This window comes from Mustela lutreola, chromosome 8, assembly GCF_030435805.1.
Source record: "Mustela lutreola isolate mMusLut2 chromosome 8, mMusLut2.pri, whole genome shotgun sequence".
Taxonomy (NCBI): Eukaryota; Metazoa; Chordata; class Mammalia; order Carnivora; family Mustelidae; genus Mustela; species Mustela lutreola.
The window spans coordinates 20178750-20203034 of record NC_081297.1 but is presented as its reverse complement, the minus strand read 5'-3'; the positions used below and the strand labels follow the sequence as shown (position 1 = coordinate 20203034).

At 40.6% G+C, this 24285-nt stretch overlaps 1 protein-coding gene and 1 long non-coding RNA gene across 3 annotated transcripts in view; both read right to left on the bottom strand.

The window, feature by feature from the left end:
- Nucleotides 1–21710, bottom strand: part of LOC131838191 (uncharacterized) — a 61793-nt gene extending 40083 nt beyond the window's left edge. Inside the window, exons 1-3 of the long non-coding RNA XR_009356518.1 lie at nucleotides 19878–21710; nucleotides 18107–18188; nucleotides 12554–12703 (exon numbers count right to left, since the gene is read on the bottom strand). This is a non-coding gene — a long non-coding RNA (uncharacterized LOC131838191). The remainder of the gene's footprint in view (nucleotides 1–12553; nucleotides 12704–18106; nucleotides 18189–19877) is intronic.
- NEBL (nebulette) overlaps nucleotides 1–24285 on the bottom strand; it is a 358626-nt gene that overhangs the window by 154254 nt on the left and 180087 nt on the right. For both annotated transcript variants that reach the window (XM_059183990.1, XM_059183989.1), the window contains exon 4: nucleotides 21717–21824. In XM_059183990.1, coding sequence (XP_059039973.1) covers nucleotides 21717–21824 — 108 coding nt within the window. The remainder of the gene's footprint in view (nucleotides 1–21716; nucleotides 21825–24285) is intronic.

Here is a 24285-nt window from a genome sequence, read left to right as displayed (position 1 = left end):
ATTGGAAGAGACCAGATTCTCTCAGTGTGTTTGCTATCCTGTAGTCACAAACTGGGGATTGCCACAAACTCTTTGAAGCCTTCAGATTATTTGTAATTTTTACACTTAGATGTATCTCTCCTGAGCTGAAAGGAATTAAATTCTTTTCTAGAATAAACTTACGAATTGTTACATATGACCCCAAAAGGAAATGTCCCTTTTTTTCGGTCACTGAATGGCCTCAGACATGAGCTTTTTCACAAAGAATATGACTCGAAAATAATTTTCATTCTCAAAGATCATTCTCAAAGATCATTCTCAAAGCTTACCTAGATAACATTATATTATCTGTCTCATTCATGCATAGTCATGTCAGATAAAGGAAAACTTTTTAAAAATTACAAAAGAAAATACACAGAGAACAGATTGATGGTTACTAGAGGCAGCTGATAGAGGATGAGCAAAATGGGTGAAGGGGGTGAGAAGGTACAAACTTCCAGGTCTAAAATAAATAAGTCCTGGAGAGGTAATGTATGGAATTATAACTACAGTCAACAATAACACAGACTATATTTCAAAGTAGATCTTAAAAGTTCTTGTCATAAGAGGGGCACCTGGGTGACTCAGTCAGCTGGGCATCTGACCTGATTTCGCCTTACGTCACAACCTTAGGGTTGAGGTCATGACCTCAGGGTTGGGGAATCAAGCCCCAAGTCAGGCTCCGCGCTAGGCATGGAGTCTGCTTTAGATTCTCTCTTTCTCCCTCCCTCTGTTCCTCCCCCCCATATTCTCTCCCTCTCTAAAATAGATTAAAAAAAAAAAAAAAGTTATTGTCACAAGGAAAAACATCTAAATATGTGTGGTGATGGATCACAACTAGACTTATTGTAGTGATCATTTCACACCATATACAAATATCAAATCATTACGTTATACACTTGAAACTAATATGTCACATATCAACTATATCTCAGCTAAAAAAGAAAAGAAAATACAAGAAAGCCTCATGGTTTAGTGAAGTTGGACATAACACAGTTGTCCATTGGAAGTTGGCTCCTATCCTCCAGCCAGTTCCAATTTTCAAATGGGGGCAGGCTAAAGTTCTTACCTGGGGGAGACGGATATTGAGGAAATAACTTCCTAGAGACTATGTGAGTCCTCTCAGTTCGGGATCTGGCCAGCTGGGTACACTATGAGTTTCACTTTCTTTACTTTGTACTTTTCGTGACAGTACAATTTAACCTAAAAATATTTCTTCATAAACTCTGAGAGAAAAAATCAAGTATGCATTTCACGTTTGAACCTGTATCCCCTCTTCATCATATTATGATGAGATCTCACTGCCCACCTGAGACTGGGCGTCAGCTGTGACTGAACCAGGCTTGACGGGTCTACAGTCAAAACAAAGAAGAGAGAAAAAGAGTTCTCAACTCAAAGTATTACTTCTACTATAGGCAGCGCCATCTTCTCCCTGAAACTCAAATTCAGCTCTTGTGAGAACATGGCAAGCATATTAAAGGCTGAATGGACACACCAAACATTTGGCACTACAGAGCCCCCCGCCCCCGTCATTTATAGATTTGCTTTGAACAGTGTTGCTTACTCATGGTCAACCATGGCCCCGAAGCAGATGATCTTCCTTCCCACTTACCATCCGAAGGTCAATAGTGACCTGACACTGTGTGACGGTGACTACGCCATTCACTCACTCTGCCTTCTCACACAGGCATTCTGTCATTTCTGTCATCTCACACCGTCATAAGAGGAAGGGCAAACACGGTTCAATGAGGTACTTTGAGAAAGAGAGACCACATTCACTCCACTTTTTTTTACAGTATATTGTTATAACTGCTCTTTAATCACTGTGGTCATTGTTAATCACTTACTTTGCCCAATTTACACAGTAAACTTTATCATAGGTGTAGGTGCATATGAAAAACCACAGTATATATAGGGTTCAGAGCTATTGGGGATTCCAGGTGTCCACTGGAGGTCTTGAAATGTAACCCCCACAAATAAGGGAGGCCTACAGTATTTCTGCCTCCTCTTGAAGGTTTGTGACAATGGCCACCAAGTCCTACTTTTTGTCTTCCTCCTGACCCCCCGCAAGCTCCCATAATGGAACTGTCTCCTGTGAAATACGGATCGCAGCTTCAAGACCCAGCCCCTGGGACCACTCATGACCCACCAGGGTTCCTTGCTGTTTGCCTGCATCTACCTGTAGCTCAACCAGCACAGCATTCTCAGACCCAAGGGGGCAGCATAGACATCAAGACACCAAGCATGGTCCCGACACCACCCCGTCTGCTGCCAACCCACATCGACCCATTTCGTGAGAGAGAAATAAACCTCTGTTGTGCTCAGACCCAAGGACTGTTGGTTTCAGCAATTAACTACTACTCAAGCAAGTCAGCACAGGCAACATCCCTCATCATTCCTTGACAGACAAATCTTTGAGACACTGCAATGTGTCTCTGCTAGGAGGCAAATGGAAGGAGAAGGGAGCCAGGAGTATGGCAAAATAGGTCAGGGCCTCATTAAGAGTTTGGAGTGAAAATGAATCTGGAAATAAACTTGCATGCTGTGCAACAGTGAGGGAAAATGCCATGCACTTTTATTTATTCGTTAAAACATTTATTGGAGGCTAAGACACGCCAGGCACCATGTCTGGTGCTGAGGTTAAAAATAGGACTGACCACATTCCCTGAGCTCAAGGAACCCCAGTCTATCTGGCTGGGGAGAGAGAAAAATCCAATCAGTGCTTTGACACAGTGCGGTAAGTGCCGGAAGAGTCGCCCTGCAGAAGCATCTAGAATCCTCCTGCAGGTGTGGGTTATGTGTCATACACAGCATGGTTATCCCTAACAAAGGTCACAAAATAAATTCATTTCTGGATGAAAAAGAGCAGAAATTCTGGACCTGCCAAGACTGCGCTGAGCATGACGGAGGGCAAGTGTGAGCTCACGGGTAATACTAATTGTAACAGACGCTGTAGATGATTATCAGCTTCTCTTTATCAAAGTCATGGAGCACTGCACGGAAGAACACAGATAACAGAACGGGGGATGCCCCCAGTGAGCAAGCCCACTGCAGTGAGGGGCCCTCATATATCCGCATCGCCTGGAAATTGCCATGGACACTGATAGATCTCCTCCTTCTGATCAAAAACTGACTCTGGAAACTGTGCCCTTTCAGGAGGCAGTAGCAGAATTTAAATGTTAATTCCTACCCTTTTCAGTTAAAATGCAGAACTGCAGCAGAACTATAGGTTCTCTTCCATCTACCCTCCATCTAGTCTCCTTTATCCTATTTAAAAGCTGACATTTAAATAACCTTGATGTTTATCCTAATGCTTGTGAGGAAGCAAGACATCATGAATGATCTGCCTGAAAATCACAGGGTCCTGGGCCTGAACTGGGAAACAATTCATTTGCGAACTTAAAATAATATGTGTTGTGCTAAGCTGCATTGATGAGAATTTTTTTTCACCTTGAATACATGGAAATCATTAAGTCAGTATGCTTATTTTTATTAAAAGGATCAACTTCTATACTCATCAGTGAAAATTCTATAATGGACATTAGCGCCCAGGAAAATTTTGCAGCCTGTTTAATGATGACGTTTCATACAACACTGTGAGTGACAGTAATCAAAATAAGGTTACTTCAAGGAAGTCCAAATAAAATAAAATAAATTGTTATCCATGGCGATCAGTTTGAAGACTAGAAATAGTATTCCTTTTTCTCCAAAGACAAAACAAAGTGACGCTTTATATACATTTTTGTGCCAAGATTGTGTCTCAATTCCTAAGTTATTTCACAGCAATAACAAAACTATCAGTTATTAAGCACTAAGCCAAGTGTTTTAATTACAAAAAGAGCTAATTTGTAATTCTTAAAATAATCTTAGAAGTTACGGATTTTTTGTTTGTTTCTTAAAGATTTTATTTATTTGTCAGAGAGACAGAGAGCAGGAGCAGAAGGAACGTTAGGCAGAGGGAGAAGCAGGGTCCCCTCTGAGCTAGAAGCCCAATGTGGGGCTCGATCCCAGGACCCTGAGATCATGACCTGAGCTGATGGCAGATGCTTAACCCACTGAGTCACCCAGGCGTCCCAAGTTACAGATTTTTTATTTCCATTTTACAAATGTGCAAATTTAGATATGGGGAAAGGAGTGAGGCAGAAACCCTTATTACTCTGTTTCCTAGAGTAACAGACATAATAAAAGCAGATACTGTCCTTCAAAGCCAGGCCTCATCTGCCTCTAAAATCAGCTCCTAAGGTCCCCAAGGTCTGAGGACAGAGCCTAAATGTCAGGTGGTGATATGAAATTGGCACAGGCAGAATCCAAGCTCTGGTCTACCTGTCACGATGGCCCGGGTGTCTGCTGTCCTGAGTCACTTCGTTAACTGTGTCTCTTCCCTACTTCTCCATACAGTTAGATCTGGCCTAAGAGCAAGAATTAAGTGAGGGCTTAAATCTGATTGACAGCTTCTCCTCTAGTCTACAAACATTTCAAAGAGCAGAAAGCCAGCTGCCTCTCCCTTGGCAAGTTCCCATTGAATCCAAATAAATAATGCAGTGTTTTCTGTGTTTTAATTTTCTTTAGGATTACTGTTCATTGTGGTTTAATTTCTGCCTGTTCTAATTATTACACATCCTGTCCTTCAAAATGACCTTGTAATCCAACATTCTCCCGCCTCATGAATAAGGTTAGGTTGACTCCTTTTGGGGGCCATACATGTCAGTTCATCTCAAATAATTCTTTTTAAAAGAAAAAACCATAAGGAAGAAGAAAACTGGATCTTTCCTAAAACATGGCACTTTCTGCCTGGTATTAATTCCCATTTCAAAACATAACATTTATGGGGCCTCAGGGATAATTACCACCACTTGGTTTTCGATGTGCGATCTGGAGGGATTTAAGAGAATCTGCCAAGTCCCAAGCAACCAGTGATGAAGCCTGCTCTCCCCTCCACTCCCCTACATTGGGGCACATGCAGTTCCCCGACTCTCCCAAGCCAGACTACACTGTTTTCCCTGTGTTTCTCAATCGCATTTTCATAAAATTATAAAAGTGCCAAAAGTAAAGCCAATCAGACCTCTGTGCACCTGTCTCCATAGAGAGAGCTTGATTTCACATGTCTACGTAATGGTGTCTTTCTTCTGCGACACACAAAGGGCTCTTCCATCAGACTTTCATTGATCATCTCAGCTTAAAATAAGCATCAACTGTGATGGATCATTCCCATTTGAGATATGGGTGAAAAGAGGCATAATGATGGAGATACAATGTTTTGCTCAAATAGGTCACTTTTTAATTTTTTTAAGATTTTATTTATTTATTTGACAGACAGAGATCACAAGTAGGCAGAGAGGCAGGCAGAGAGAGAGAGGAGGAAGCAGGTTCCCTGCTGAGCAGAGAGCCCGATGCGGGACTCGATCCCAGGACCCTGAGACTATGACCTGAGCTGAAGGCAGAAGCTTAACCCACTGAGCCACCCAGGCGCCCCTTAAGTTTTTTTTTTTATTATTATTTATTAGAGAGAGAGAGAGTTTAAGCAGGGGAAGTATCAGAGGGAGACAGAGATGCAGGCTCCTCATTGAGCAGGGAGCCCAATATGGGGCTTGATCCCAGAACCCTGGGATCAGGATCTGATCCTGATCTTTATCAGGATCTCAGTAACTGAGCCTCCCAGGCGCCCCTAAAATAGGTCATTTTAAAAGTCAAAAGGGCCTTCAGACTTTCTTATCTAACCCACATATTATAGGAAGTTGCTTCTTTTTTTTTTTTCTTAAGATTATTTATTTATTTATTTGACAGACAGAGATCACATGTAGTCAGAGAGGTAGGCAGAGGGGCAGGAATGGGAAGCAGGCGCCCTGCTGAACAGAGAGCCTGATTCGGAGCTCGATCCCAGGACCCTGGGATCATGACCTGAGCTGAAGGCAGAGGCTTTAACCCACTGAGCCACCCAGGTGCCCCTAGGAAGTTATTTCTTGTTTCTTACTCACATTGTGTGTGCTACAATTCAAAATGAATTTCCTTTGCTTTTAACTAAAATCCAGTCCTCAGTTCCTTACACACATAACACTAAGTCATTGAAAACGATTCCACTGCTAGGATTTTGTTCCTGTGTGTTCTGACTTGAGGACCCAAGGCAGTCAAAGGTGAACAGTCTCAAACAGGCATCCTCATAAACTTCCAGAAATATCGCTTCCAGACAGTGCCCTGAGGATACCAGGGACTCCAGAGGTCACCTCTTCGACCATCTGCCTGCCCCATATAGTGATCTGTGCTGATGAGTATCTGTCACCTCCGGTCGGTACAATAAGGAAAAGGGAGTTACATTTTTTAGTTAAAGCTAGCTGCACCCTGGTGTGTCATCTAAGTTTTGGAGACACTGTGGCAAAGCAACAAAGGTTGAGGTTTCACCTTTATTAAACCACAATAATAAGTTTACCAGAACACCCCCCCACGACCCCACTGTAGACAGCTTCGTTCACTGAGATTTTTCTGCCCATATCTGTATGGAACTAATGTAGCATTTGCATGCAATGCTGAAGGCATACATATTAATAGGGGTTTACACTCTCAGACCTGCCAACCTGACATTGTGTCGCAGACTAGCCATCCCAGGCTTGTATCGCAGTTGGGGCGTGAACACACCACTGCCCTATTTACATACCATACAGACACCTGTGCTCAGTGTTTGTCATTCAATTCTAAACCCATGCAATGAAACTGCTTAAGTTCTCCTTTTTTTTTTTTCCATTGGTATAGCATTAAAATAGAGATACCAGAACTCATTATTTTCTTCTTTTGTTCCCCAAATGCAGACTCCCACAAATACTAGTGCTAAAGCCATCCCAGGCCCGACAGCCAGACATGGGGGCTCTCAGGATCCCACAGAGACAATGACCGGGAAATCCCACCCAGCGGAGGGCCAGGTTGACAACAAGCCTACCTAAACCACTCCCGGCATTTATGCCAACAGTGACCCTAACATCTTTAACTAAATAAATCTTTTGGGTACTCCCCAAAATCTTCAGGATAAAATTCGTACTCACAGTTCCTCAAATGCACCAAACAGGCCCCTTCTCAACTCCTTATCTATGCTGGTCCCCCAAGTGGGACGTTTTCACCAGCCACGGCTCACCATCATTTCTTTCTTTTTTGCTTCTACCCGTATTCATTCTTAGAAACTCATCTCGTGCCACCTTCTTGTGTAAGCCATTTGTGACCATCATCAAACCCCAGCTAGGGCAAGGTTCCTGACTCTGGGGGGCCCAGACGCTGAAACCATACCTCCCTCTCAACAGGCTTATGAGAGCTGTGTGACATGTTCTGGGCTAAGAGAGACTTTTGCTTCCATCTTATATCCTCAGCTCCCGAAACGGTGCCACGCACAGAGAAGGTCTCTTCAGAGAAGGGGAGGACAAGGAAGGTAACTAAGGGGGAATATTCATTCAACCTCGACATCAGGGACCACCTGAATAGCGCCCATGCTCGTGCTGCCAGGGCCCATGCGAAACCTTCCTGTACGCCAACACACGAAGAACATTTGAATGGGAGGTTCTGCTCCAAGAGCTCCGGTCCTGGAGTTAGGAAATTGGAAACTTCTAAATTGGGTCCTAATATCACCATATGATCTCCAAAATGCCATTTAAGGATAAATCAATTTCGGCGTTAACAACAACCAAAAAACCTCCTATCTGTGACTCTATGTGCTCTATGGCCCAAGGGCTCCAGATAACACATAATACCAAAACTCTGGTGTAGAGGGAGAATCCTGCATTTTAAGTTAGAAAAAAACAATAAACAAAAAGCAAAAACAAACAAACAAAAAGAAGCGGGCCCCCAAGTCCCAGCTCTGGTCTTGATTGGCTGTATGTGGTTAGGCAACTTATCCATTCTCTCTGAGCTTTGTCTCATCTGTGCCATGCGGGCAATGATAGTTATTTCTGAGGATGTTGAGAAAAACAGATGAAATAAGTGGGAAAGGCTGTGCCCAACACAGTGTGGCCTTCGTGAAGTTTTGCTCCTCTCCTTGTCCTCTATTCAGGGAGTAGGTGTCTTCTGAGCACAGAGCAGGATGCCCACGGATCGTCATGCTCCTGCGTGAGTCCCAAACTGCTGAATGAGCGTAAGTCCTTAGAGACTATACAGGCTTTAATAGTGCAAGAGGCCAAACAGGTTTTCTCCAAAATCCCGTGAATGGCTTCCATGCATGGCAATTGGATTTTCATCATGTTACTATGAAAATGTGTGTTTTCAGGATGCCGTGGTCTTTGTGTTGCTGATAGCTACTTGGAGGATAGAGGTATATACCTAAGGGAACAGAGGGGCCTTCCAAATTTTCTAAATTTCTATTTCTTCAGCTGGGTGTTGGGTACACGCATGTCCACTTTATTACTATTCTTTAAACTCCATATGAGTTCCTGTGGACTGTTTTGTATGTGTGATCTATTTCACAATTTAAAAGGGGGATTTAGTCTTAATATGGAAAAATCCAAGGTATGGACATTCCACTGACATTTGCTAAAGATAATGCATTAATATTTCTGTCCACTTGAACTGATTAATTTTTTAAGCCACTGATAATGTTTTAGAGGATTTACGATTTAATACTTAAAAGTTCCTTTTTCAATGCAGCTTGCAAGTTAAATTCTGAAGGACTGCAAATTCCAACAATGCCACCAACGTGACTTGGAGAGTTAAGCATTCAGAAAAAAGGCAAACCAGATTAGCAGACGGAAGACCTCCGTTCTGACCCCAATTCTTTACTGCCAGTGAAGCTACAAGCTAACTTCCAAAGTACCCAGAAATTAAGGTCAGGCAGTTCTTTGCCTAACACCCTTATATAAGAGAACTGCAAAATAGAGTCCATTTTATGGAGACTCACTAGACACTGCCAAACCATTATACTGCCTTCTTCCCACACCTTCTCTCAGTACATTTCTTACCCCGAGTGTTTGGTGCATTTATGCCAACAAGTTCAAAAAATAACTTAGGTAATTCTAGTCATGTACCTTTTAAAATATTCATAGTAATAATTCCAGTAATAACCTACGGAGGGATCTGCAAAAGTAAATACAGCGCTAATAAGGGGAACAGTATTACCACTGTGTGATGCTCTGCTATTAACAAATTGGTCACAGACCCTTGTACTGAGAAATCACACACCACGCGCACACGCACATGAGGTGTCAAGAGATGAACTGTGTGGGCAGCAGATGGGAAGGCTGCCTCAGAAGCAGAGGAGGAGCATGCTTTGTACACACACGAGGTAAGGGCCCCCCAAAATAGAAAAGTGTTCAATGAACTGCAATCAGAAAATCTAACAACTTCTCATTTTCAGGTTATCTGTGTATACTATGCTTTCACATTTCGCATTATTGGTGCTGATTTTTTTTTAATTTATTTCATTTAAGGGGGAGCACCATAATCTCTGTCGAATTCAGAACCCTCAAAAGTTCTGATCTAAACGGAGAAGCAGAAATAGGAATGGAATGGAGGCTGGAAACGATGTAAATCGTTCTGGCCGGTCCATCCTTCCTGCCCCTTGTTAGATATTTCGCTGTTTTTCGACCAATAATGTAAAGCCTGTGATAGAAATGCAACACACCCATCAGTTTATTCTAAACAAGCCAGTGATGTGGTTCATTTAATTAGGTAAGTAATGTTAAATTCATCATATAATTTCAGAAAAAAATGGTTTTCCTCCTCAAATAAATAACGATGAACGATACTGAATCATTTTAACATGTCAAATGCCTTATTCTGGCGAAACAGGAATGTGAAATAAAGTTATGAAAATGTACAGTAAATGCCCAGGCAGTGGGCAGGAGCAACTTTTGGGGAAAATGAGAGAAATAAGTGGTTAACTGCCAGCGCACACACTCATGTTAAAGGACACAAAAAGGTTCACAGCAGTTGTTAAATTCATTTAGGGAAACTCACTCTATTTTTCCAACAGAGCTCTCACCAGCTAATCTGTATTACAACCTGCAGGAGTCTTAATATTCTCAGCAGGATCAAGATTCAGGCCACACTGATTCAGCTATTTAATCTTGCAAGAGAACAATATTTGGCAGGAAAAGACCGCACAGCACTAAGGGGAGGTCCCAGAGGTTCGTTGTCAGCACAGAGATTGGGCCAAGAACACCAAAGGTGGAAACCAAACAGTGCAAACCAATGTTTACCACCAGCTTCCAGGAGCTCTCCACTCAAACATGCACGTACACTCGACCTAGGCAGCCAAAACATATGCGGCCCATGTACACATATGACACTTTCAGATGCATGTATCTTTTTAAATTTTTTTTAAGATTTTATTTATTTGTTTGAGACAGAGAGAGAGAGCACGACCAGGGACAGGAGCAGAAGGAGAGGGAGAAGCAGACTCCCAGCTGAGCAGAGAGCCCGATGCAGGGCTCGATCCCAGGACCCTGGGATCGTGACCTGAGCTGAAGTCAGACGTTACACCGACTGAGCCACCCCGGTGCCCCTGGTGTACACTTTTAAAATGAAAAATAATTTCTCAAAATCTGAGGCCCAGTCCTGAAAACGTTTTAATTCCAAACTATCCCTACAGAGGGTGGGAATTTGCAAGAGATGAAGAAAAATGGTCATAGTTTTACTCTCAATACTTTTCAATTTCTTGAGTCCTGAAAACCACAAGGCAGAGAACATGTGTCTGAATTTTTAAATGAACGCAGATAGTAATATACTGATCTTCTTAACCACCCCAAAATTAATAAGCTGGTTGATGCTCTTCTATAAATGCACATTTTTTTTATATTGTATATGGAATCTGTGGCTTGATTAGTTTTGAATGATATTTTCCGGACACCCATACTGACAGGCAAACAGGGAACAGAGAAAACAGACGGAGGGAGACAGGCAAACTTAAAAGCAAAATTGATGGCACCTATTATACCAACGGAACAGCAGGCATCACTATTCAAAAAAATGATTCAGTAAAATCCTTCAAAAACTATTTTAATGTAGCACTGGCAAGGTTTCCGTTCCTTTTCCCATAGCTAGCTAGTTAACCCTCTGATAATAGCACAGTGTTTCCCTCTTATCAAGCTTTTATAGTACTATGTAGCAATTATCTGGGTGCTGGGAAAGGGTAAACACTAAGCTCCATGAGGTCAGGGGTCATATCTAGTCTGTTTCTCATGATATCCACTCCCCCCTTCTGGCAAAGTGCCCAATGTCTGGTAAACACTCAAAAATCTCAAGTCAGTCATCATTTTCAAAATGGTTTCTTTCACAGATTTTTTTTTTTGTTTTACAGATAACAAATTACGCATATTTGAACATATGAGACCAGTCTTTTACCGATCTTACCTCAATCAACATTTCTGTAATGGTGTCTCCCCCAACACTCTGACAAGTAGAAGCTAGGTGCTCTGAATTTGATCATATTCCTTTCTTCCTTGCTTGCTTTGCTCCTCTCACCACATCTTCTCCGCCATCCTCAACTTGCAGCTAAGACTCCCCTGCTCCAGTGGAAACCGTCGCCAGCCACGTCATGCACTTGAACAAGAGCACAAGTGCCAAAACATGGTTTCTCGTGTTTTCTGCCATCAGCGGGGCCCGGTGAATGTGATGTCCACAGCAAATGTTTAAAGAACAAACACATGCCTGCCTACGTAAGATAACTGTGAAGGCAACTTCCACTTCTATCCTCTTCACTGTAGTTAAAGCACCATGTTCTGGAAGGTTCGAACATGAGTAGGAAATGCTGCTTGCCCTCCACCTTCTCACCATAATTTCACAACAAAAGCAAACATTTACATCACTTTGTCTTGGGGAACTCAATTCCCGCCATCGAAAATAACAAGTGTTAAGAAGAACAGAATGATTTTTTTTTTAAAGTTTTTTTTCCTTCTGTTCTTTCTTCTACATTTCGACTCTACTTCACAGTGTCCTAAACAGACAAACTCTGCCATTTTCATTGCTCTCAGAATGCCAGGACACAAAAACTGAATTCGAACAAATCAAAAGTTGACTCTCTTATAGGTAATACAGCCACAGGAGGAAAAATCAATCAGAAATATGAGCAAACAAAGAAAGAAGAAAATGATCATCCCTTTTTGCTTCTTGTCCTTGGAACCAAGCCTGGGTTGGGGGTCCTGCCCAAAAGCAACAGACCCTTCAAACAGAAATTCAGACAAATCCTTTTCCAAACAGTATTGCATATCATTCCATACAGAAGACAAAAAATGCTACAGCGCAGACCTGACGATGGTGAAAGAAAAAAGAAGATACAGCAGAAAGAACAAGCAAAAATAAAGGAAAGCGATGTTCATGACATAATTCTTCTAGGAACATGGCATGCAAATTAGAGGACATATCTGCATAGGCTTATGACAACAAAGACATTCTGGCTTCTAACTTCCAATGGTGCAATCTTCTTTAATTGTACGAGCTTGGCTTGGGTTACCAATGGGCTCTAATTGAATCTCTTTATAATGTCTCCTTTGATTCATGGCCTCTTACGTTAAAATGACATGCAACCATTACACTTATTAACTGGACAAACAACAGGTTTTAAACATACCTGTAAAAATCCACTGAAATTATAACGAGGTGGCATAATTATCAATGACAGTTGCATCTGGGGACTCTACAAATATACATGGAAGATTGCCAGTTCTTTAACGTCCAGTATGTGCTCATTGTAGGTATGTCCCAAGGGGTAAAATAAAATCTGGAAGAAAATTCAGATACTTTTATAAGTTTTTAATCTGTATAATGTACTGGATATGGCAACATTTTTTTAAAAGTTCATCTCAAAAAAAATAATAATAAATTTTTTTTAAAAAAGTTCATCTTGATTGGACTTTTTCCCAGTGGCATAGGAATATTTCTTTTCTATTGTCACACCTCTGCCCTCCTTTTCCCTCATGTCAGTCCAGGCCAAAGTGCCAGCAAAGGACGTGTGAAACCTATATTCCAACGCCCATAATTTCACCGAGACCTGGAAAACTGGAAAACATAATTACTACTGTACGCTATCTTTGTTTCTATAAATAACCATGGCTCGAGACCACAGATAAAAGGAAGCTCGCAAGGGCCAATTAAGGACTAGAAATAGGACCTAGAAGGAAATTTTTTTTTTTTTTAGTTAAAATTGTTCAGTTTGAAAATAGAAAAAAATCTATAAACTGGATGTAGACGTTTCCCTGGGATGGCAACAGGCAGCGCACTCTACCTCCACCACAGAAACTGGCTTGGGGCTCCGGGGTGCCTCAGTGGGTTAAGCCTCGGGCCTTTGGCTCAGGGTCCTGGAATTGAGCCCCCCATCGGGCTCTCTGCTCAGCAGGGAGCTTGCTTCCCCCTCTCTCTCTCTGCCTGCTTGTGATCTCTCTCTCTGTCAAATAAATAAATTAAATCTTTAAAAAAAAAAATTGGCTGATGATAGTAGGTTATACTCACAAGATGTTTGTTACTTAATTACCTCAAAATTACCTATGATGTATGCAGATCATTGCTGATTTAAGCCCTCTTATGGACTGACTGTGTCCCTCCAAAACTCATATCTTGAAGCCCCAAGACCCAATGTGACTATATTTGGAGATGGGGCCCATAAGAATGTAATTAAGGCGAATGGAGGTAAAAGGCTGGGGTGATGTTCAATTCAATTCAACTGGTGTCCTTACAAGAAGTCACTGAATATTTAAGGAAAAATAGGAAAAAGAGAAGAACAAATATTTATGAAGTAACACCAATGACAAAAGTCAAAGCAACTTGAGACGCTAAGAACTGTCTTGCAAACAGAGATTTCAAGAGAAAGAATGCAAAATTAGTCAATATTTTAAATATGACTGCTTCATTCATGTACTCAACATACATTTTTTTAAAGATTGATTTATTTATTTTAGAGAGTGTGTGTCCAAGCGAGGGGAGGGGCCAAGAGAGAGAAAGAGAATCTTAAGCAGACTCCACGCCCAGCACAGAACTGGATGTGGGGCTCGATCTCACGACCCTGAGATCATGACCTGAACGAAATTAAGAGTCAAACGCTCAACTGACTGAGCCACCCAGGCGCCCGACCTCAACATACATTACTGAGTACTCACTGTGTGTCAAGCATTATTCTAGGCATTAGCAATTTTGTGTTGAAAGGATAGGCTAGTCCCTACCCTATTGCTGTGCATATCTTAGGAAATATTGTATTTGCCTAGACTGAGAAGTGAATGGTAAGGCAGACTCTTCTGAAAAGGAAAAAGAAAAGGAAAATTTGAGGAAATAATACTCTTTAAAGAATTCAGTCACTTACTGAACAAATATTTATTAGGGAACTTCACTGTGCTACAGAATGATGGAATGAAGGACAGAACTGAGAGTTTAAAGGAAGAAAATCAATGTGTAACTATGCAGCTCCAAAAGAGATGCTTTGATTAAAATAAATCTAGAAATATTAGAACTCCTTGGAATAGCCTCCATTATAGGATGAAATGCATACAAGACTAGGGGGCATCAAAATGGGTGTGTTTATTGGAACAGTCTCTGGGAAACCATCCCAGGGCTGGCAGCCTGGGGCACAGTGAAAAGCCACGGGAAGAAGATATGTTGGCCCAAGAAGTTAAATCCATTTATCCGATGTTGTTCTGTGCCAGGCGCTGGGGCTACAGAGAAAAAGGCAGCCTGAATCTTAGAGTTCAGAATAGAGTTCAGTCTAGCAGGAAAATAACTCATAATTCAGACTCTCAGGGCAGCAAGAGAAGAACAAGGCCATAGGGGAAAGGAGGCATCATTGGGTTGTAGGATGATAGGGAAAGGGTACAAAGAGCCTTCCAGGTGAAGGCATGAAGGGCATAGGGCTGGGTCCAAGAGGGACAGCCAGGCTGGAGATCTCAGCTGGTACTCAGGGACACACTCATTTCCCATCCTAAAGGTTTCTCATTTTACCCCAAAGCCAACAAGGAGTTACTGACAGATTCGAAGGAAGAGACTGATATGATCCAATGTGCATTTTAGGAACTTGCAAGAAACCACAAGAACAGCTCAGGAAGGAGAAGAGGCAGTACAGTGGCCGGCAAGAACAGTCTAGAGACTTATTCCCACAATCCACGCAAGGGACGGGGAGGGCCTAAATTCAGGATGTGACAAGAAAGGGAAAGTACAAATGCCATGATATGCATTCGTAGGGATGCAAAAAATACATTGAAAAAGGCATGGATGATCTTTGTCTTCCTGAAGGTGAAGAGGTCAAACACATAACAAGTGAAATGTTCCTTAAAACCAAACGGTGAAATGAGCAGGAGAGCTAAGGGCACCATGGAACAAACAGCTCTTATGTCTCAGAGATGAGAAAGATCGTGATACCTGGGGTCTTAGAGTGGATCCAGGGTCGTTTACAGACACTGTGAAATGGTTCCACACAAGAGGAATGACTCATGCAAAGGCCCAGAACAGAGTAAGCTGGTCAGACCTAAAATAAATGGAGGAACAGTGTGGACGGACAGCCCAAGATAAGGTAAAAAATAGTGTAGGACCAGATCATGGAGGGTCCTTAGAGTCTGAAAGGAGGAGCTTTGGAGATGAGATTGGGTCCAATGCAGAGTGGTGCTCCAAGGGAAGTTCCTAGTGAATCATAATTAGGGTCTTGAAGAAAGAGACTTTTTAGAAAGACTCATCTGGTGGCAGTGTTTAAGATACAATGGAAAAGCAGCAGAAGGAGGCTGGAAGGAGAGAAGGCCCATCAGGAGGTCCTGCAGTAACTCGGGCAGGAAAAAGGGCCTGAATACAGGACAAGTGAAAAGAAGGGACATTTCACAAAAGAAGGATCTTCAGAAATGAGGTGTTGGATCTTTAATCTCTGTTCCAAGAAAGAAAGAAAAAAAGTCATGTGTGTTAATTCTTTTATTAGGGGGCCCTTCCCCACCTCCCCTTGAGATAATGCCATTTTATAGCCACAACTCTTGTATGTGCCAGGCACAAGTAATTACTGGTCTGGGATGTATTTGTTTCTTTAAGTGACTGTGGCTAAAAATTGGAGGATAAAAAGAAGAGATCAACCTTTGAAGTTCTAGGTGGAAAAATAAAGCAAAACCAGGTGTCAGGGAAACCATGGATTTGGACATGAGAAAGGACCAAGTGGTGATTTTCTGTGTGTAGTTCTCAGGAAAGTCTAAGTATTCCTTATAGAAACACTTTCCCTGAGGAGAGGTTGTTCAGAGCATCTAATTAGACTGGGTATGTCAATGTGTTTTAAAACAAATAAAGCATTCATACATGTGTTAGACACTACAAAGAAATATGTGTCATTTTCCTATCACTTTCTTAAATTTTTTTTTTTTAAGATTTTATTTATTTGACAGAGAGAGAGAAATCACAAGTAGGCAGAGAGGCAGGCAGAGAGAGAGAGAGGAGGAAGCAGGCTCCCCGCGGAGCAGAGAGTCCGATGTGGGGCTCGATCCCAGGACCCTGGGATCATGACCTGACCTGAAGGCAGAGGCTTTAACCCACTGAGCCACCCAGGCGCCCCTCCTATCACTTTCTTAGGCATATTTGATCTTTGCTTTAAAGATGATGCTACCAACCCATGATGACTCAGGAAAACACTGGAGTTACTAGTTAAGAGACGTTGGAGATAAGGTACAGTCCATTAAAGGGACAGATAAATTCACACTCTGTGAAAATACCTGCCATGTGGCACCTGGGTGGCTCAGTGGGTTAAGCCAGTGCCTTTAGCTCAGGTGATGAGAGGATCTCAGGGTCTTGGGTCTGAGCCCCACATTTGGTTCTTTGCTCAGGAGGGAGTCTGCTCCCCTTCTCTCTCTGCCTGCCTCTGCCTACTTGTGATCTCTGTCAAATAAATAAATAAAATCTTTAAAAAAGAAAATACTAGCCTCCAAGGGCTTAAATCTAAGCCACTGACCTAATAACTAGCTGCTATTTCATCTGCAATCATCAACCCCGTTAAGAGTCATATCAAAAATACCACACTATGCTGCTTTCTAAGTACTTTGTGTACTAGAATTGACTACTCAAAATCGGAAGCTTTCATATACATTTTGCAGTGCTCAGGAAACAGTTATGCTTCTTGCATAAGGAACAAAATTAACAAATACTCTATGTCAACACTGAATGTCTTTCTTATTTTTACCTCCCTCACCTTTTAATGAAAACTTCTTATGTTCGCTGAACGTTAAAAAGGACGAGAGACCCTTCCGTATCGGTTGTTTGGGTTCATCTAAGACCTAATTGCTTCAAACACTATAATTTTGCCACCAGTTTACAATTAGCATGCATTTCTCATGCATGAGTTGACCCAATTACATAACAAATTGTGCCTTGGGGGATTTGTCTTGCCTGCTTGTCTTCTGTCCACCATACAACTCAATTTCACACCGTCAGCAGCCTGAACATGGCCACAGTCAGTCTCTGTCAAAATGATTTATTTAAATTACAAACAGAGACCAGATCCCCAGATAATCATCCCTACCCTCATGCTTACCCTTCCACTCAGCCCAACTTTGAATCAAATCTTTTAATCGCCCATAGACACTGCTATTCAATTATTAGGTCACGTTTACCTCCAATAATCTAATATTTTTGAAGCAAACTCACAAAATCTCAGGGAACTAAATCATCAGTATCCACGTGAGCTTATTAATGGGCACATAATTTATTTTGCATTCTAAGAAGTCAATGAAAAATTATGTAGCTGTATCAAAAAAACTAAAAATAATTACATTTCAGTATCAGATTACAGAGAGATTCTTTTCTCTATGATTTTTTTTTCAAAGGCTTCAGTCTTCGCTTTTCTTGTGAAGCAAGTGAGCGTCTTATGAATGTATACGCTAAGTAGAAAATGGTAGTAAAAAAGGGTATTTGGGAAATAGGAAAGATAACCAAAATTATAGGTACTGAGAGGGTGAGAGAAAGAATATAGAGCAGGTGAAAATCCCAGTGTCTGTGTTGTCTGTGGGCTAGTGAGCTAAGGAAAGGGGGTTCTAAAGATTCCCACTGAAGCCACACACACAGCCCTGCTGCCTGCACGCGTGCGCGCACACACACACACACACACACACACACACACTTATTTCCTCTCTAAGTCAAGGACAGACACAAATCTTGACAAATCATATAATGGTATACTTACTATTTCAGTCAATCTGTAAAATACAGGATTTTATCATCTGGGGTTTTTTTTTCCCTTCCCCCTCCACATATTTCTCCATTACCTAAAATAAATTAGAAAATAAACATCCAGATTTTATCTACAGCACAGAGCTTGTAAAAGTCTCTTGGGGTTGGACTTTACCATCTTATTTCACAATTTATCTATAGACTGTCCCAGCTAATTAAAAGTGCAGCTTAAATCAGTGTGTAAACAGGCAGAATGAAACACATCAATAATCTTCTCAAGGCTGGACTGAGTTCACCCTTCGATGTTGGCAGTGATGCTGCCGGGCTCTCCTGCTGCAGGTACCCTGAACACACTGCTTAGAAAATTGAAGGCAGTAACCATTTGAATTAGAAACAGACTTTACAGACACCCACACAAGCTACAGCTATGAGGACAACAGGAAAGGGGGCTCTTAAAAATGTCCAAAGGCACATTTTCCTTCAATTCAGGTCTGTACCTTGTCCTTTAAGAACATTTCCCTAAAATATCAATAAGCAAAGATGGGAAGCTATGCTAGGTCATTTCTGCCATTTCTGCATTTCTGCCCTTGGATTTGGCAAGGTGTAGGTGGACACAACTAGACATGTTCTGGAATTGTACAGAAAAAAAATTTTTTAGGAAACCAGTTCTGTTTCTTTCCAACCATTCAGTAAATTCTGAAACCCTGCCTCTTCTCTTATTCTTTCTGCAGCTATACTGAGTCATATAACAGAAGAATTTTAAACTGTAGCATTTAATAAATCTCCCCAGATTCAATATGCTGTCATTACAGACCCCAAAAGAAAGAAGTCAAGGCTAAACCCATGCTCGCCCCTTTCATTACACACAATTTCAAATTTATGGTCGTGTTCTATCCCACATCTCAGTAACAGATGCAGACTGAGTGGGTATTTCCAAATGATTTCAAATCCTGCACAAATGAATATGAGAGTGGCAGATAACATTTCATAACACTCGCCCAGACCCAAGCAATCAAAAATGCCCATTCATCCACAACACTTTACCCAAAACACCTCAGAGGTGTCATTAAATTCACAGTGTTATGTTCTAAAGGCAACTTAGAACAATCCATACGACAGTCAAGGGTAACATAAGCAAAACAAGTAAGCAAAAGTCAAAACAAATAGGAAAATGAAGCAAATGGCTGTTCATCCCAGCCCTTCCGGTGGGAAACTTCTGGCGGAGACTAGTCTGAACATTTTCTCAGCCCCCGTCCTCTCAAAACAGACACAGTCCAGGCCACTGTCAAAAATATCTGTCTGGATTTGGCCCATATGTTTCAGTATTTGAGTTTATTGGACTAAATCAAAGTACCACCTTTCAGATTAATCCAAGTTTCTCATAGAAAAAAAAAAAAGGTCCTTGAGTAATATGGAAAACCTTGTGAAGTCACGGAAAAATTTCATGAACTTGTAGCCTTATAAATGAATAGTAAATTCACTAGACCTCAGAATATTTAACAGTTTCCTTTCTTCAAGAGTAAATCCCTAATGATAACATTATGAAATATATATTCTTTACTGCTATCCAAACATGAATATACCTCATCATGGCTAAAAGAACCACTTGGAAAGCTGCTATGGGGGCTAACATAAGACAATTACCAAAAAAAAAAGAAAAAAAAATTAAGATGTTATCTAAATTATATGCTTTCAAGAATCAATGTTGTCTAAATTTTAGGCTTAATCCAAAAGGTATTTTGCATACACTACTATGTACATGATACATACCAATTTATACATACCTGTTTCATAAGGGTTTTTGCAAAATTAGGAATGGATCTGCAAACACCTTCTGGTATTGAATAAAATGTATATTCCTGCTAATGATAAAGGTTGGTGAAATGATCAGTTCTTCTTATTAAAAACAAATATTGACTTAATTTGAATATAAATGAAAGAGCTTACCTTTGAATTGACTGCAATCCTTATGTTAGCTGTCCCGTGGATGTTTCAAGTAGAAATGTTTAGTTCTTTTCAAAATAAATTTCTGTGATAGTTTACGATTTATCATATAACTTTTTTGTGTGGAATTAGTTTTGTTTTTTTTTTTTAAGTTTTCCAAAAACAATCCAAAGAAAGAAATGTTACTCTATGTAATCATAGTGGAATATAGATCTCTATCTCTCATTTTAAAAAGCAGAAATATTTTTTTTAATTTAAAAAAAGAATGAATAGGAAGAAAGATGGGGGGAGTAACGTATGACCAATAGGTTGTTGGGACAGGGAAGGAAAATGAGGGGACAAAAACGTGAAGCCTTAAAATTCAACCTGTTCTCTTCAAAGGAAAAAACAAGTCCTTTCAAATGTAAAATGTCCATTTAAAGAGCAAACAATGCATAAATTTTAGGGAATATGGCAAAACAAAGTGTTTACTCTGCCTCCCCCGACTCTCTGCGAAAGCTGTTTGAACATCATATCATTCTGGTTTTGAACTTTTCACAAATAAAATTCTTTCTCAAATGAAACACTACAATTCTATCTCCAAATTGTCATTATATACAGTGATGATGGCCAAATACCAATGAGTATAAATCGTCTGCTAATTAAACATTTCCTAGAAATCAAGGCTGCATCATTTATAACATCAGGATACACAAAAGTTCAGTGACCATACGAGAGACACACAAGATAGACTTCTCATGAAAAATGGCATGAATCTTGCATATTTGCACATATTTTTATATCATGTATACAATTGTTCATTTTCATTCATCTGTCCTTTTGGCTACCTAACACTGAAACTGATATTTTTCTGAAAAAAATTACATTTTGATAAACTTCATATAAAACTTTGGAAGAAACATAATTACAGGCATGAATTACAAAAGTGAATACGAGCTCTTTACCCACCTTTAGGTAATACAGAATTAACACTATTCAGTCCCTAATAGATTTTGAACTTTTGCTACTCTCGATTTTCTTTTTCAAGAAAAATATATTACTTAACATGACGCAGCTTTCAAAACCAAAGCAGTTTCATATGTGAATGTTTATTCCCCAAATTAAACAAAATGCATCATTTCAACAAATATCTGGTTTAAAGTAGGAAACCTGACATACACAACATTAATAAATATAAGATTTCTTAAGATATTTAGCCTTATATGTATATTTTTATATAATTATCCCCAGCAAAAAAAAAAAAAAAAAAAAAAAGAACTGTCAGGTTTTTAAATTTAACTATAAAAGTCCCGTTTTGGAAAAATTCCAAAGCCAAGGGACCATTAAAAATGGAATAAGATGCTAAATTACAATACCTCTTTTAATAGCAATGACTGACTGTCTAAATACACATTTAATTTATTTAATTAAATTGATTTTCTTAGGAAATTGATTTAGAAAATCACTGTAATTAAATACATTAAGTATATAGTCAGAAATGTAGTCATTGCTATGAAAGTGCTAGGCTCTCAATAACTGTGACAAAATCAAAGGGAAGCAATCTAACAGTTGCATACTTGAGGACCTCTGAGCCCTGCTTGCACACCGAAGCACCAAGAACACTTCCAAATCCCAGTATCATTCTCCCACCCAGACACACAAGTCAGGGCGATCACATCACCAAACAAGCAGTCACCTACGTTACTGATTTGCTCCTGAGTCCTCTTCAGCCTCTGTAGTTCAGGAGTGTCCGTAACGATGCTGAAGCCCCTCCCTTTGCTTTCTTCAAAATCTCTTTTGTACTTGACCTACCAGAAGAGAGAACAAAAGAACGAAAAAGAAAAGTAAACCAAGGAGTCACAAATCCCACTCAGGAGAGGCCAGGGCCAAGGAAGCTACACTTGGGCAAGACCTCCAGAGCCAACCCCATCAGCAGCTGGCAGAGGGAGAGGCCGCCAAGCACAGCCTGATGGCTTGGTTTGTATCCCAACAAGGTCACTGACTGTGTGACCTTAGACAAGTCACTTAACTACTCTGTGCGTCAGTGGTCCCGTCCATCAAATGGCGATAACAGCAACAATATTTTTTTTTAATTTATTTGACAGAGAGATCACAAGTAGGCAGAGAACAGCAACAATATTTAAATAAGGCTATTTAATAAGTCATAAGGATGGGATCAAATGTCCTAAGTTACGTACCTAACTGTGAACAAGCAAGCAAGGCCTCCATAATCATTACTATTACCTCCCTCAATAGTTGTACTACTGCTCAAGACAAAAGTGTGGGAAAAGACAGCTGAATCTGCTCCCGTGCCCATCTCGTCAGTGACTAAGCACCATTGCCCTACGGAGGCAGAAGACCTACAGAATCATCAACAGCCAGGCCTGTCCTTAAAAAGTGTTCATTCTATTTCATAAGGCAAAACATATGGATATGGTTATACAATGCTATATGGCCAAGTGTCAAGTATGTAAATGCATATGGAAATATTTATAAAATAAGCCACACCTAGAGATTAAAAGATTTCCAGCACATGCTCCTGGCACACTGTGTGCTGAGGTACCTAAGATTTTTTTTTTCCGGTATTTAAATACACTTCTTTTCTAATTACGACCCAGTGAAGCTGAATTTTATAGTTTCCTCGAGGGACTGGAATCGCTGATGCTTAATCTTACTAGAGCCCCATCTCCTGTTATTAGCATAATGACAGCAACTGTCACACCAGTTAAATATGCTGCTTGTTAAAGACTGACACGCTACATCACTTGGACTGTTCTTATTTCTTTAAAATCTAAATATTAAGTGATATGGAAACACATTTTTGATAACCCATATCATCCTCATTTTACATTCATAATTATTAGGCTCAAATTAGCACTTCAATTAATAGCTAACATTTAGGATGACTAATAAAAATATGATTCTGTAAGTGCAACTTTCTATATAAATTTGAAAGGTTGACTTAGTTGAGCATGGAATGACTGGGTTTGTTGAGTCATGTCTGTGTTTAGACACTCAATTCCCCCAGGTATTTTTGTCCTTGGGGCCTCTGAAAAATTCCCTTTTACCAGAAAAGCTTGAAAGAAAACAAAAAAATCCCAGATGGCTACAAATAGAAAGGTCTAGATTCCCTCGTCACTAGTAGCTTAAGAATATCTCACTTTTTCTCCATATTTTCGTCTAAATATATAAAAGTAATAAAGCCCTTACTCTTACTATTCCCATAAATAAAAGGTCAAATAACCTGCATAGTTTTTCTTTTACAGAAAGTGCTGAATGAGATTAGCCTCCTACCCCCCACTCCCACAGCATGAGTGAAAATACTCACACCCACACGTTCTTGAGGTTTTATGCCCAACTAAGCAAGGAAGCCATTTAGCTTCACTTGATGTAAGCACAAGGCACAGAGTCATAAAATAAGAAAAGTGGCAAAGATGACAAGGTTATAACAGCTACAGGCATGAGGAAGTGAGGAGAAAAATCCAAAAGCCAGGTTCGAACACCCCGAGCCCCAGTTTCAGGGAAGGCAAAATCATACATTCTTTTGGGATCAGTTTAAGGGTATTTTTTTTTTTTCCTAATGGAAATTCCCAAGGCAAAAACTGAAAAGAAAACCTGTCAAGTTCCAGAGGCATAGGTTTTGAGCTGGCCACAATTTAACAGTCCATTCCACATTCGCAAGGCACATAAGAATCACCAGACTTGGGCTTATCTCATTAAGGGACTAGTATTGTATAGTTATACAATCATCTCTGTAATCAGTCTGCAGAGTTTTAGAAGATGTGTAATCATTTTTTTTTTTTTTTAGATTTTTTGTTTGTTTATTTGACAGAGATTACAAGTAGACAGAGAGGCAGGCAGAGAAAGAGAGAGGGAAGCAGGCTCCCTGCTGAGCAGAGAGCCCGATGTGGGACTCGATCCCAGGACCCTGGGATCATGACCTGAGCCGAAGGCAGCGGCTTAACCCACTGAGCCACCCAGGCGCCCCTGTGTAATCATTTTTAATGGTACGATCCACAAGCAAGCCTCACAGATGCTCGGGACCAGCTCAAGTGCCTCCTGCCAAGTACACCTTTACCCCGTGCACGGAGCTCCAAGCCATAGTCACCCCCTCTCTTGTCCCCTGTCCACTTACACCCTCTCTTTCTATTTAGGTCAAATTTTAAATATTATATCTGATGATTTGCCAGTCATGATTCCGAGAGACAAGTGGATACAGAAAGAGATCAGAGGGCAGAGGGAAAATCTCTTCAATTTCGCCCTCAGGAT